The sequence below is a fragment of the Volvox carteri genome, assembly GCF_000143455.1.
Source record: "Volvox carteri f. nagariensis unplaced genomic scaffold VOLCAscaffold_38, whole genome shotgun sequence".
NCBI classification, from domain to species: domain Eukaryota; kingdom Viridiplantae; phylum Chlorophyta; class Chlorophyceae; order Chlamydomonadales; family Volvocaceae; genus Volvox; species Volvox carteri.
This window is the reverse complement of record NW_003307581.1, coordinates 189537-202757: the sequence shown is the minus strand read 5'-3', so window position 1 is coordinate 202757 and position 13221 is coordinate 189537. Positions and strand designations below refer to the sequence as shown.

General features: G+C 59.9%; 3 protein-coding genes across 3 annotated transcripts; 2 read left to right on the top strand and 1 right to left on the bottom strand.

The window, feature by feature from the left end:
• Positions 1 to 271: 271 nt before the first annotated feature.
• Positions 272 to 682, top strand: VOLCADRAFT_94540 (uncharacterized protein; the record flags this gene model as incomplete). The annotated part of the gene is made up of 1 exon (XM_002953771.1): positions 272 to 682. One exon carries the CDS (start codon positions 272 to 274, stop codon positions 680 to 682), a length of 411 nt encoding a protein of 136 aa, XP_002953817.1.
• Positions 683 to 1079: 397 nt separating this feature from the next.
• VOLCADRAFT_106096 (uncharacterized protein) lies at positions 1080 to 4188 on the bottom strand. The gene is made up of 4 exons (XM_002953702.1): positions 3955 to 4188; positions 3722 to 3861; positions 3421 to 3641; positions 1080 to 3177 (listed from the first exon to the last, which is right to left on the bottom strand). The coding sequence occupies exons 1-4, from the start codon at positions 4030 to 4032 to the stop codon at positions 2084 to 2086; spliced, it is 1533 nt and encodes a 510-aa protein (XP_002953748.1). The 5' UTR covers positions 4033 to 4188; the 3' UTR covers positions 1080 to 2083.
• Positions 4189 to 4841: 653 nt separating this feature from the next.
• On the top strand, positions 4842 to 6484 carry VOLCADRAFT_64100 (uncharacterized protein; the record flags this gene model as incomplete). Its single annotated transcript, XM_002953770.1, has 3 exons — positions 4842 to 5018; positions 5980 to 6042; positions 6392 to 6484. 3 exons carry the CDS (start codon positions 4842 to 4844, stop codon positions 6482 to 6484), a joined length of 333 nt encoding a protein of 110 aa, XP_002953816.1.
• Between the last annotated feature and the right edge of the window lie 6737 nt (positions 6485 to 13221).

Genomic DNA, 13221 nt, shown 5'->3' with positions numbered 1-13221 from the left:
ATCTTCGTCTGTACAGGAGTATTAGCTGCGGACGGTGTCCATCCTCCGTCTTACCTTCCTCTCCTAACCCGCGAACTCCCCACCCCCTGGAGGGGGGTTAGTCTCTTAATAGCAATCTCGCATCCTAACCGGCAATCTGCGTTGCTCCGCTTCGGATGTTCGCGCAATGTTACCCTTTCTGAAACGGTGGCGGTGTGTGTGGCTCCCTGGCGCGCGTGGTGTACTGCAGCCGCAGGCCTTCCTGGGCCTTACGATCAACTGGGGTGCACTGATGGGCTACTCCGCCGTGGCGGGCTCCTGCGATTGGTCCATTGTACTACCACTGTACGGCGCTGGAGTCGCGTGGACGTTGGTGTACGACACTATCTACGCGCACCAGGACAGGCGCGATGACGAGGCCGCGGGCGTCAAGTCGACGGCGCTGCTCTTTGGCAAGCACAGTAAGGCGTGGTTTTCGGGGTTTGGCGCCCTGACGGCGGGTTGCCTGGTGGCTGCCGGCGCCGCGGCGGGCTCGGGGATGCCGTACTACGCTGGCGTCGGCGCCATGTTGGCGCACCTGACCTGGCAGGTGTGGACCGTTGACCTGTCCAACGGACCTGACTGCATGGCCAAGTTTGTGTCCAATAAGTGGGCGGGAGGGCTCCTGCTGGCGGGCATAATAGCGGACCGGTTACTGGCTTGATGGAGTTCTTCATGGCGAGCATTGAACTTGCACTCCGTTTGACTTTGTGTGATCGGGTCTCCACACGCCCATTTGGTTATTCGTCGCAAACTCTGTCGTACGGCAGTACATGAGCTGGCCCAAAGGGGCAATGAGCCTTTCGGTCTCGCGGCACATGCATTCGTTTTATTTTCATTCAATGCTTTATTTTATATTGGGGCTGGCCACCTTGGTTTCCTTGATCTTCTCGGGAAGGAGCCTCCAAAAGTGCTAGCTCCTAATGTCCAGGGGGCCTCAAGTGTTGAGTCTTCCCCGTGCTTGTTTGGATTTGGTGCCGCGGCGGCTTTGCGCGTTATGGGCGGACTGGACCGGGGATGACACATCCGTTGGTAACATATCAAACGGGGGATATTGCAATATCAAATGGTAGCTTACAGCGAGCAGAAATAGCGGCAAAGCCGCAGATAACCTGTATCCGCGAACCCTAATGCAGTACCTTCCGCCTGCCATACCTTGCATTTACCGACCCCTATCCACATACCTGCATCCATAGCAGTTGCAGACAATACGTGTCCAATCAAGCGGAAAAGAAGGGACCAAAAAGCTACCGAACCAGTGTTGTGGTTCTTTGGCACAGGCCACGTCCCCGTGCGCAGAAGACACGCAGCCAAGGTCACAAGCACATATTCATGCATACACACGATAGCGACGACCCGGTCATCATGCGCTCATGTCTCTGATGACGCGTCGCAGGCGGTCTGCTGTGCACCCCCCTCTTGTAACTGCTAGGTGTAGCATGGCCGTCGTTGTCAAGTCAAACTACTTGATGCGATCACGTCTGCCAATGGATCTTTGGTCCACGTCATGGTCCATGTCAACATCGTGAGTGCAACGCATCACGCCCACAAGGACAAGAGTCCGAAGCCAGGGAGAGCCGTTGACTCCGCCGGTAGCAGCGGCGACGAAAGAACACAGTCAACTGTGAAGCGTAATTGGTCAAAGAGGGTCAAAGTTGTCCAAATCCACCATCACGATACTAGCCAAGTGCTTCCTAACATATACAGTGCTTCATGCATCATTGTCAGTAACTGTGGTCATTCAGTCAGTGCATTTAGGCCTGTTCTGTCACCCCTTGCCTAAACACGCGCATATGCAGACTCTGTGTCCTTCTCCTGCTCACCCACCCATTGCCCACTTGGCTTATCCCAGCCACGTGGCGCGACAACCGGTTTCAGGGCCCATGCCACAGTCATAATCGCCACGCTCACGGCCACGCACTATCTGCCACAAACTAAGCCAACACCCTAACGATCCGCGCCACACAATCACAACCTGCCATCCGCCACACGTTACAGTATACCAGCGCCTGCCCGCCCACTGCCCGCCTGCCCGCGGCCTCCCCTAGAGCATCCCGCCGGCCCTTCATGCGCCCTCTGCAAACGCAGGGTGGTTGATATACGCCTTGTCTCCGAGCGCGTGTACCGCAAGGGATTGAATGATCGCGTCCTTGGTGATAATGCCCTGATCCAACATGTACGAAATAATGTCGATGTCCTCGACCTCCTTGACAGGTGGCTTCACCACCGCCTCAACTGCCGCCGCCACTACCGCCTCGACATCCACCAATGGCTCATCCAGGGTCGGCGGCTCCTCCGGCGGCTCCTCCCCACGCTCCTCTGCCTCCGCTGCTGCTTGCGCCGCCAGCTCTTCCAGCTTGACGCGCTGCGCCTCCGCCTTCTCCTCCGCCTCTGCACGTGCCTTGTCTGCTGCGTCCGCCTTGTCTGCTTCAAACTTTGCATTCGCTGCCTCCTCTGCTTGTGCGCGCAGCTCCGCAGCCGCCGCTTCGATCGCCTCTGGTGTGGCAACCGCCGGCTTGAGCTCCCGAAGCACAAACGTCGGTCGCTGCCGTACCGCCTCCAGCTCTGCGCCCTGCAGCTGCTTCTCCAGTGCTGCTTCGCGCTCTGCCCAGGCGTCCACCGCTGCCGCAGTTGCCTTTGCCTTCTCTGCCACGGCCTCCCGGTTGGCCGCCAGGGCAGCCGTTGCGTCCTCCACCAGCCTGTTGACAACTTGCCGCGCCACAACGCCGCGTGAAAGGTAGATGATGGCCTGCTCCTTGAGCCACGGCATGAAGCCCGTCTCCACCTCGCGCATAACTGGATCGTAGATGTAGCCCGATGACACGAGACGGTCAAAGACCGTATTGACGATGCCGGTAAGGTAGCCACGTGCAAAGGCGCTGGCGGCGACCTTTTGACGGACGACGCGCTCGCGCTCGACACGCTCGCGCTCTTGCGCCATGCGGCGTTCTTTCTCCTCCAACTTGCGCCGCTCCGCCGCCTCCATGCGCTGCGTAGCCACGAGCTCGGCGTTGCGGATCTGCTCGAATTGCTCCTGGTGTGCCCGCATGGCTGCGAGCTCCTCCTCTTCCAAGACCTCCATAAGGCCCTGTTCCAGTACCTTGCCCACCAACACCTCCAGGATGGGCTCCACCTCGAAGTCAAAGTCAAAGAGATCGCCTGCATGTGCGTGCGGCAAATGGGGACACGGTCGTTCAGGAGGGCCAAATGGAAGTGTTCAGGAAAGGGCAAGCCCGAGGGGGTCTGCGAAGTAGCTTGAGGTGTAACCGTTGGGACAGGGGACGGCAATTCATAGGGAAAAGCGTGCACGACACATGACCCAAAATCTGTTTCTTTCAATAAAGTCCTATGTGGCGATACGGTGTACTAAGGACCCTCGGCGCAGCGGTGAGGTGGCCTCACCGTTCTCAATTTGCGTAACTGCGTCCGTGCCAGTCTTCTGAGGCACGAACAACGGCGTCGGCGGCCGGTCTAGGAAAGCATCTGTCTGCGTTGAAGTGTCAGCCTCAGGCACCGTGTCTGTCAGCTCTTCCAGGTATACGTCCGTCTGAATGTCGATGTGCCTTCGTCCCTCCACTGCCTCAGGCGTCCGAGGCGGGACGGACCGCGTGGTTTTCTTCTTCCTGTCAGGATTATTGCAACAAAGGTTAACCGTTGTGAGCAAAAGCTTGAAGTGGAGGACCCCAAGCGACCCGGTTCTCACGTTGCAGGGGGACTCGGCTTGGTCTGCGTCTGGGATGCGTCTGCCGGAAGGATACGGGCTGCATATGTATTTCCTCTGACGACGCGGCGATCAAACATAATGTTGGCGGTAGGAAGCGGCACGCCATCATCCTCGCGATACTGCATTGTGGGACGCGGGGCAGGAGTCACATTGAGAGCACCTTCAATTAAAGTTTTAGCTTTGTCCCTTCGCGAGTTCCAGAAAACACTCACCTTTGCGCGCCTTTGTTGGACGGCCTTCGGTTCTGCCGCGTGGGTATAGAGCTGCTGCTGCGCTTTCGTGTTCACCATGTTTGAAGGCTTCTACAGACGTTTCACAGTGGGTAAGCCTCAGGCGCCGCAATCGAAAATGCCAAGCTCGAAATCCCCAACAACAGTAGAGAATTGAAACGTTTAACAATGTCCTAGATAACAGAGTTGCTTATTTCTTTGGATGTAACTGAGTAAAATTACGGGTGCAAGCTAAAGGAGCATGGAATGGTTGTTGTCTAAGGAGCCAAAGCAGCCCAGGACGAGCGCGCCGTACTTACCAGCTTCCTTCCTGACTTTAATGCCCACTGCAAGTTGTCTTGCAGTCCTCCCTCCTTGGGAGTATTAGATCCCCGCGAAGTAAGGACTCTTGCTTCTGTCCTGGACATCCGGTACCTTTGAGCTAGGAAATGCTTCTACTTGAAAGTACGAAGAGAAGAATCATAGAGGTTGCAATGAATTTGAGTATTATTTTTCCATGCGAGCAAACAATATAGATGGTCGCAGGTTTTCTATACAGTGCTGTGTCTCTTCGAAACGAACTGCTCCGACGACGCTATGTAATTCAACTCTACGTTTAAAATACCTGTTGGCAGCGTGATAAAGATTTAAAGAAAGGGTCCTGCGTCACGCATAAAAGTGGATGTTGCTTATGGAGCGTCGTCCGGAAAGCCGTACAGGGTTGATTGTACACTGGAGATAATATTGCTGACGCGCACGCTCTGCAACCTGAAGCAGTGTTTATGACAATGTTTTCAACACGGCTTCCCATGCATCACCGGCCATCTGCAGCACGCCCTGTCGGGGTCAGCGGACAGGGTAGGCCTTCAGTAATTCAACGCGCCACCTCAATGCCAACTGTTCAACTAACAGTACAGACAAGAGAGGGACAAAGCTTGAACATTTCCGTGGAATCTGGTGATATCCTGCGAACTGTGCTGATGGCGGAGAAAGTTGACCTCTACACTACCTGGGGCAAAGTATGGCAGTGCGGCGGTGTCGGCAATTGTGGTACATGCATCGTAGAGGTAATCATACTGGAGTCCGCAGATCAGGCTTAGGCGCAAGTGGGGCAAGCAACCCGTCGCAGCCTTCCTCATTCCTCATGCCTGGGTACCTACCTGAATATGACATGAACTCGCTATGGGCCCAGGGTGCAGGAGAATCTCAGTAGCTCAGGGAGCCGCTGCAGGATACCAGGCGTAGGTCGATATAGCACCGCCCTATCAGTAACGCGACAACACCTGCCAGCGTCGCGACGACCTGCACCCGTCGCTGATCCGGAATTCAGTTCGCGGCGGTCAGTAACCGTCAGATGAAAACCAGAACACACGCCATTTGGAGGCGGGTGTCAAAAAGCCACACACGGCACAGGCCTACAGCAGCCAGGCGGAAGCCGCACAGCCCCTGCATCGTGCTGCTACCCCAGCTGCAGCCCCTGCCGCCTCCGCTGCTGCGCTGCGCACCATTGGCGCCTCACAGAGGGACGGCTTTCCCCTGCAATTCCGTCCCACAGTGAAACTCCCTCCCACTCACTGCCGCCCGCAACCTGTCGTTTTCTGTGGATTCTCTCTCCAGCGCCTGAACAGGCACCTTCCTTTCCTGGCCCCACCTAAAGATGTTCAATTTGGAAAAATAAGAGAAGATTAGAGAGATTAGATGGCCTAAAGGACTCTCTCCATGCCCACGTGTCTTCCCAGTGGCCCCATCCTCCCGGTGCTCACTCTTCCGCCGCATAGCACTCTACGACCCTCCCCACCGGCGGTGCGGTGTGGTGCGATTGCACAACCTAGGATGCCCGCTGCATCCTCTATGAGCTGCTGCCCTAACGGCCTTGGAGCCTCCATCATCGCCTGTGCCGTGGTGCGACACGGCCGTCTGCCACCACCTGCTTTCCAGACTCATGAATCATCGTCGCCTTTGCATGGGACTGCTGAATGCCCCCCTCCCTGTGTGTGCTTGTCTCCTGTGCGCCTATCCATTGCTCAGGTGCGGGACGGCGCTGAGCTGCTCTCGGAGCGCACGCCAGTGGAAAAGAAGAAGCTGTCAGGGGTGAGCCGAGCAGCTTGAGCTGCTCTTGCATTCACACTGTCACAGCCGCAGCCGCGAGTTCCAGCCCGCCCACCCAACCTCCCACCCAACCTCCCCGCCCTCCCGGGGAGGAAGGCTGCGTACAGCTGGGCAAAACATTTATGGCATACAGATGAAGATTGGTTGGCAATGTGCTTTGGAGGCGTTTAGGGTTCTCGTTCGACACGCGTCACTGCGCACTGTCTGTGCGTGCGACGGACTACTCTCTAGCAGGCCCCTGCGGCGTGTCGTGTAAGTAAACTGCGTGCTCCCAACCCCTGCCCGGAAATACCCCTTCTCCCTCTCCCTCCCCTTCCTTTTGCACGATCAGAAACCCGCCACGTGGCGCCTGGCCTGCCAGACCCTGGTGGGCGACGGAGAGAGCACCGGAGTCGTCACCATAGCCACCAAGCCCCAACAATGATGGGGTGTGCCTCTGCTGCTGAACCGTTTGGCATCCCCGTGCATCACCGCCTGCCCGCCCACGGGCCCGTGGACCACGTCCATTTTAAATGGCAGTGCGCCGTCGGGGGTCCAATCACTGCAGCGAATGCAGGCAGGCAGTTGGCGGTACCGACAAGGCATGGACGTGGTGCAGGGGCCTGCGCCCTGGTCCCCAGCCGCTGGTGGCGGTGGCGCTGGTAGTGGTGGAGTTTCGAGGCACAGCTCGCGGCCCAGGCGGGAAGGGTTTGCCTAGTCACGCGGGGCGGGCGGCGTGTGGCACCGCGGCAATGGTGATGGGAGAGCATATGGATGTGATGGCGTCTCGTCATGTGGATGTGGGTCTGTAGCGGTGTATCAGCCTGAGCCGGCTGAGCAGTGCTTGCTGTGCCTGGTTGGGGCCGCTTTGGGATCGTATGGCTCGGGGAGAGAGGGGCTTGCGGGGCTGCGGGGCGGGTCCTTGGAGCCCCGCAGTGTGGCGTGGCTGACGTGTTTTGCGGGAATACCTTCCGCTTCTCTCTCCTGCTTGGATGTGAGTTAGGGTTAGCCACCAGAGCAACAACGACTCCATCACCCGTGATGGCTGATGCGGCGCTCAGTTTGGTGTGTGCGAACCGGGTTTTTCAGGTGAAGAAGCGGAGGAGATGGGAAATGAGTGACATTTGGCGGTGATCTTGGACGGAAGAGGGGAGAGGTTTTTCCTGCCGTGCGGCTGCAAACAGCTCGATGGGCAAGTTAGAGGAGCGTAGAGGGAAAGAGAATAGAGTTGATACCTAAGTTGAAACACCAGTTCGACGGTGAATAATGGCGCAGAGGAAGATATCTCCTGCTTTGGCCGTGGTGCTGAAGCATTTGTTCGTGGGAGTGAGCGCAGTGGCTTCGTCTGACCGAGAATATCGGCTAGACTATAGAGACAGGTCACAGCTCGATGAGGGAATGCGCACACGTTTATGGAAGACGGCTGTCGTAATACCTAAAGCGATGCGGAGAGTTAAAGCGTTTTGCTTGCTGAGAGGATGAGACCTGCGCAACCTGGCCACCCGGCAGCAGCGTGTTGCACGCTTGACGTGGTGTGGGGAGTTATCTTCAGTTTTTTTACTATTTACAAAGTAAACGAGGGTGCAGCAGCAACCCAATTTGTTTTTGACTTTTTTGGCTTTTATTTAATGCCCTGATTTGATGTAACAACTTGTACAACGAACTTCGGTTGTGCCGCGCGCTGATCCTGGACGTGCGCGCTCACATCGCTCACCCATTAGGGATTCAAATGGTGCGCACACAAGGTTCCTCAGGCTAGGGGAAGTGAGAACGATTGCTGGGCAAAGTGTAATTTGCAAAGCGGAGACCAACGAACTTTCACGGCTGAGGACCAGACGTAAAGGGTCATCGTTTGCTCTTGGGAATGCAAATAGTTGGCTCTGTCATGTGCATGTTGATGCAATCCCTCGCTATTGCTCAGTTGCGGTACTGCGTCGCCTCCGATCCTCGTCGGTTGGGACGGACTCCTAGGTGCCGTCTACTCGAAGCATGTACAGCATGGTGCTTCCATGTCCCATAATTCATGCCATGAATTGACTACCGTACCTTGACTCACGTCTACCGTATGCTTTTCATTGGTATTCGGCTTGGTCGCAATTTCATTGTAAGCGCAAGGTGCTTTGCACTTTATCACAATTAAATTATTTTTTTAATTAAGTGGCTTTTCATTGGGTATGATACCAGTTTCGTGTTCTGTTTTGTGTCTGCGATGAAGTGGTTGCTCTTGGGATGCTTCCAAGGAAGTCACAAGCCACATGCAAAGGATTTTGAAGGGCCTCAGCCGCTCGTGACCTGTGCCCCACCGCACGGCCATGCAGTAAACGCGACGAGCACTGATACAGCACCAGGGAGCGCCGCGTTACCGCAACCTCACAATCTAGGGGCTGCTTCAACAGTCCCTGCAAGGCTTTCCTCAGGCCAGGAGGCAAGAAACCGTGAAGGTGGCACATCCAGCAGCGATGTGGATGCGCTGGGCAACCATGGCCAGGCCGACTCCGTCCAGCGCGCACGCATTACTGCAAATCAGGCCTCTGTTGAAGCCCAGGAAGCGCCTGCACTGCGGCTCAGTCTGGACTGCGGCGTGGGTATCGGGCCTTCAACGCCCGACCCCCCATCTCCGTCGCGACCGCCCAGCACCAACCTCAGCTTCTCCCGCCTTCCGGCTTCTGCCAACACAAACTCAATATCCTTCATGATGCGTGGCAGCGTGGACACGGCCAGCGCAGAAACCGGTGCTGAATCCTTTAGGACGTCTGACAGCAGCAGTGGAGCGTTGGTCGTTCGGGGCAATGCCGCCGCTTCGGTGTTATGTGGCGACCAGCCCGGGGATGCGCCCATGAGCGCCGGCTCACGGCATCTAGTTTCCCGCGCATTTCGCGGCCGCGCCAGCTTGGATGCCTTACTCATGCTGGGCGCGCTTGTTCGCGCTGCGGATGAGGCAGGTCTGGCAGTAACCGGCATGGGTAGCTCCCCCCGTCTGGAGCGCATTGAGAGCGGCGACCTTCCGCCAGGGGAAGACGGACATCTAGACAGACAGCCGCAGCCGCACCACCCGCGCCAGAAAGGACCTGCAGCCTCGGCGACAACAGCAGCAACAGCAGCGGCAGCAGCGGCGGCGGCGTCTGCGGTGGTGGGGGAAATGCGAACGGAGTGGCGCGCCGAAGCGGGGCCGTCTGCGGGGCCGCGGCTGGCTCCGCGACCGCAGCGACGTACCTTGCGCTGGTCGCAATCCGCGCTGAACGGCAGTATCAGTGGTGATTGGGCCCCCGGCGGCGGCAGAAATAGAAACGAATGTAGATGCGGAGGCGGAGGTGGAGGCGGAGATGTAGGATTGTGTGAGTCTTCGCTATCTGGCGGTGTGGGCCCCGCCGGCGCTCACGCTGCCACCGCTGCCTGCGCCAACACCAACGGCGCCGCGCTGGTTCCCACGGGCAACCCCGACTTCACCTTCTCGCCGCCTACCGTAGGCGGCAGCTTGCGTCAGAGCGTGGACAACAGCCGGGGCCAGCACTCGGACGCAATCCTTAGTCAGCTGCCGTACATGTACGGACAACACCACGGTCAAGTTCAGGGAGGGCTCGGAGGTCACTTGGCCGAGAACAGTCAGATCCTTGATTTGTTCATGCGGTTGGTGACCAACTGCTCGACCGTTGGGGACAGCGACCTGCCGAGCAGCTCTGGCGGCTGCGATAGGAGCTCCGCCGGCACGACGGGTACGGCAGGCGCCGCGCACGGCGCCAGAGCCGGCACGGCCACAGGCGCGCTGCCGCTGCAGCTACCGCCGCCGTCGGTGCGGCCGCCGGGAGGGTTAGCGGCGCCGGCGGTGGGACACCGGAAGCCGCCGCATGTGCAGCGGAGCGCCAGCGAGCGGCATCGTCACGGAAATGGCCGCCGCTGGGCTGGTGTCGAAGGCGCCGGCGGAGGTTCTGCCCATTCGGCAGCGACGGCAGCAGCAGCCGCTGCCGCTTTGACAGCACTCAAGTCGCATGAAGGCGGCAGCAGCGCACCGCTTCTCAAGCTGCACGGCAACCACGGGAACCTGCTTGCCGGCGGCGGCTCCAACCCCAGCGGCAGCGGCGGTGGCTACCGGCGCAACAGCTGGGACACGCTGGGGGGGTCATCCGGAAGCGCCATGGCGGTGGCGGCGGCAGCTGCCGCCGCGCTGGCGGCGACCGGTCTCCTGCGTGGCTCTGCCAGTAGCCGTACCGCCGCCACCGCCACCGCAGCCGCCGCCGCTGCTGGCGGCAGCACCTCCGGCAGGACGACCGGCAGCGCCAGCATGTTCTGGCCTGTGGGCGGGGTGTTCCAGGAGGACTCCGGGCCGGCCAGTATGCTGCTGCTGGGCGCCCTGTCCGGGGGCATGTCGCTGGGTGGCAGCGCCACCTCCCTGGTGCAGCTGCCCACGGGTAGCGGCAGTGTGAGGGACGTGCTGTCCCGCATACAGCAGCAACAGCTCTCACTACAGGAGGTCAGAGCAAGCGCGTGCGCCACCCGTGTGTATGTATGTATGTATCTATGTATGTATCTACGTGTCTGTACATGTAGTTCTCTATTTCCGTACACGTCAATACGGACGGATCATAACCCGGTACGAATCCCCCAATGAAATCCGTACTTTTGCTTTCTATTGACTCGCATCCCGCCTGTATTTACTGGTCCCGTCCAGGTTCAATCCACTCCTAGCCCCCAGTCCCCTCCCTCCCTCGCTGACCTCACCTCCACCGCCCCTCCACCTTCTCCCGCCTCTCCCCTCCCTCTTCTCCCCTCCCTTCCCCCCTCCCCGGCGGCTGCAGGGCGGCGGTCCAGCCGCCACCAGCTCCAGTAGCTGGTCCGCACAAACAGGCCTGGCCTCCCTGTTCGACGCGCACCTGACCGCGGCACTGCGCCGCAACGGGGCGGTGCGCACCTTCAAACGGGCGCTGGGAGGGGTCGCCAATCTCAGCCAGACCTCCTCAGTCACCAGCCAAGTAACGGGTGCGCGCTGCCGGGACCGCCGGACTGTATGTATGTATGTATGTGGGGGGCCGCCTGGGAAAGTGATTCTTCGTGTGCGTGTAAATTGCATCGTCACAAACCCCAGTGCGGACCAGCGGGTCAACGTGTTTGTGTTTTGTTGGTGCCGAAGCGCAGGCCGCCCAGAGAACCCAGCAACGTCCATTGCAAGGGGATGGCAGTGTGGCCGTGTTGGGGTAGAAGTAGTACACCGCCGGCCTACGTTCCGCCATCCCGTATAATAGCATGCTCCTATGCGCATCTGTGTGTGAGAGGGGGAGAGTATGTATGTGTGTGTGTACGAGTGTGAGTGTGCATGTCCCCGTACATTTTGTGGCAGCTAGGTTCAATCCCCTTTCCGGAGCGGTGTCGCCAGTGTACTGCACTGTACTGCAGTGTTAGGATCCAAAACTGGCCTTTTTTCACCGGTTAATTAATCCTCCGGTCCCGGTCCCGGTCCCCACAGGCAACCTCGGTCGCCAGGACACCGCCTCGCTCACACTCACCAGCGGCCTCATGATGCTCAACTTCGGGTCGACGGCGGGATCCAGCGCCGCCGGCGGCGTCGGTTCCGGCGGCGGCGGCGTCAGCCAGCTGGGCGCCGCTTCCGCCGCCGCCGGCATTCTATTCAGCGGCTTGCAGCCACCGCCGCAGCCGCAGCCGCAGCCACCGCAAATCCGACAGGAAACCATCTCATCCATCAGCACAATAAATAGCAACCCAGATGCCGGCGGTGGCGGCGGCGGCGCTGCCGTACGTAGCGGCAACTGCAACGACAACGAGGAGGGCTCTGGCCGCGGGAGCGCGCGGAGCACCGCTGCGGCGGCGGCTGCCGCCAGACGGCGAGGACCTGGCTACCAGATGTCCCTCATAAGTGACAGCGGCACCTTGGAGGCGCCGCCGCGTGACGGGCTCCGCATCCAACGGCAACTTCGCGCTTTTGTGGAACGGCAGGCCCCACAACCGCATTCACAGCACCCCCAGCACCCCCACCAACAATCGCGTCTACACCTCCATCACCAGCAGCACCCTCATTCATCGCAGCCGCAGCAGCGAGCTCAACACCACTACCACCACTACTACGACCACCACCAGCAGCAACTACAGCAGCAGCAGCAGCAGCAGCAGCAAGTGCAGCAGCTGCTGCAAGCTGAGGAGGACGTTTTCCAGCGCCGCCAGGGCGGGCATGCGGGCTTGCCGGCGGGCAATGCCATACACTTCAGCGGCGACGGCGCCGCTGCGGCAGCAGCGGCGGCGCGCAACCCTTCCGTCAGCGGCGCTCTTCCTCATCCGCCGCCTTTGGGGTACGAAGAGCGAGGCAGCTTGTCACTGGCGCTCGGCCTGGCGGTGGGAATCCACGGCGGCGGCGGCGGCGCCGGCGGCGGGACCAGCGTCCTCATGCATTTGCCAGCGAAGCCCGCCGGCGCCGGTGCCGCCGCCGCCGCTGCCGCGAGTGGCGGCATTGGCGCCCAATCCTCGCGTTCATCTTCGCCGCTGGCGGAGGTATCGGCGACGGACCGGTCTATGGCGGCCGGGGCCCTGGCGGCGGGGCCCGTGGGCGCGGCCTGGCTACAGCCGCCGCCACCGCTGCAGCCGCCGCCGCGGGGGCGCGGCCTTGCGGCCATGTCCGAGATGAGCACCTCTATGGACTTCTCCCGGTACAGCTGGGAAACGGATTGGGGGCCGACGGGGCGGGGCGCTGAGCGCGGCGAGGCCGACACGTTCACCTTCACCGGCCCCGGCAGTAGCGTCTTTCAGGGCCGTAGTCCGTAAGGCTCCGCGCTGCCGGAGTCTACGGACAGCAGGGGGGCAGCAGCTGCAGCGGCAGCAGCGGCAGGAGGAGCAGTAGCAGTAGCAGGAGGAGCGGAAGGAAGGGCTCGAGGGGGAAGCCCCTAGCAGTAGCAGGCTGGTGGGAGGGGCGCCCGAAGAAAGGAGCGGCGGTAGGAGGAGCCCTGGAAGGGTGGAACCCCCCGATGTACCCCTCCCCCTCCTATTTTTGAGGTTTTGACTTCCATTTCACCACACAGGGGAGCTACTCGGGCTTAGGGTTGTCTTTGATTCGTGAGAGCAATGGATAATATGAAGACAGCGCTCTGTGGAGGGGGGTGCTGTGGGGTTGGAAAGCGGGGCCGCCCCGTTCAGCCCTTTCCGTTCCTCGGCATGATGTACTCGGGGCGTCGGCAACTTGAC

What these genes read in the sequence shown, in the direction of transcription:
- VOLCADRAFT_106096 (XM_002953702.1), bottom strand. Translation starts at nt 4,032, where the DNA reads ATGGTGAACACGAAAGCGCAGCAGCAGCTCTATACCCACGCGGCAGAA. An exon ending in TCCAACAAAGGCGCGCAAAG is followed by an intron (nt 3,862 to 3,954) that starts GTGAGTGTTTTC and finishes CCCACAATGCAG; the next exon opens with TATCGCGAGGATGATGGCGT. An exon ending in AAGCCGAGTCCCCCTGCAAC is followed by an intron (nt 3,642 to 3,721) that starts GTGAGAACCGGG and finishes TAATCCTGACAG; the next exon opens with GAAGAAGAAAACCACGCGGT.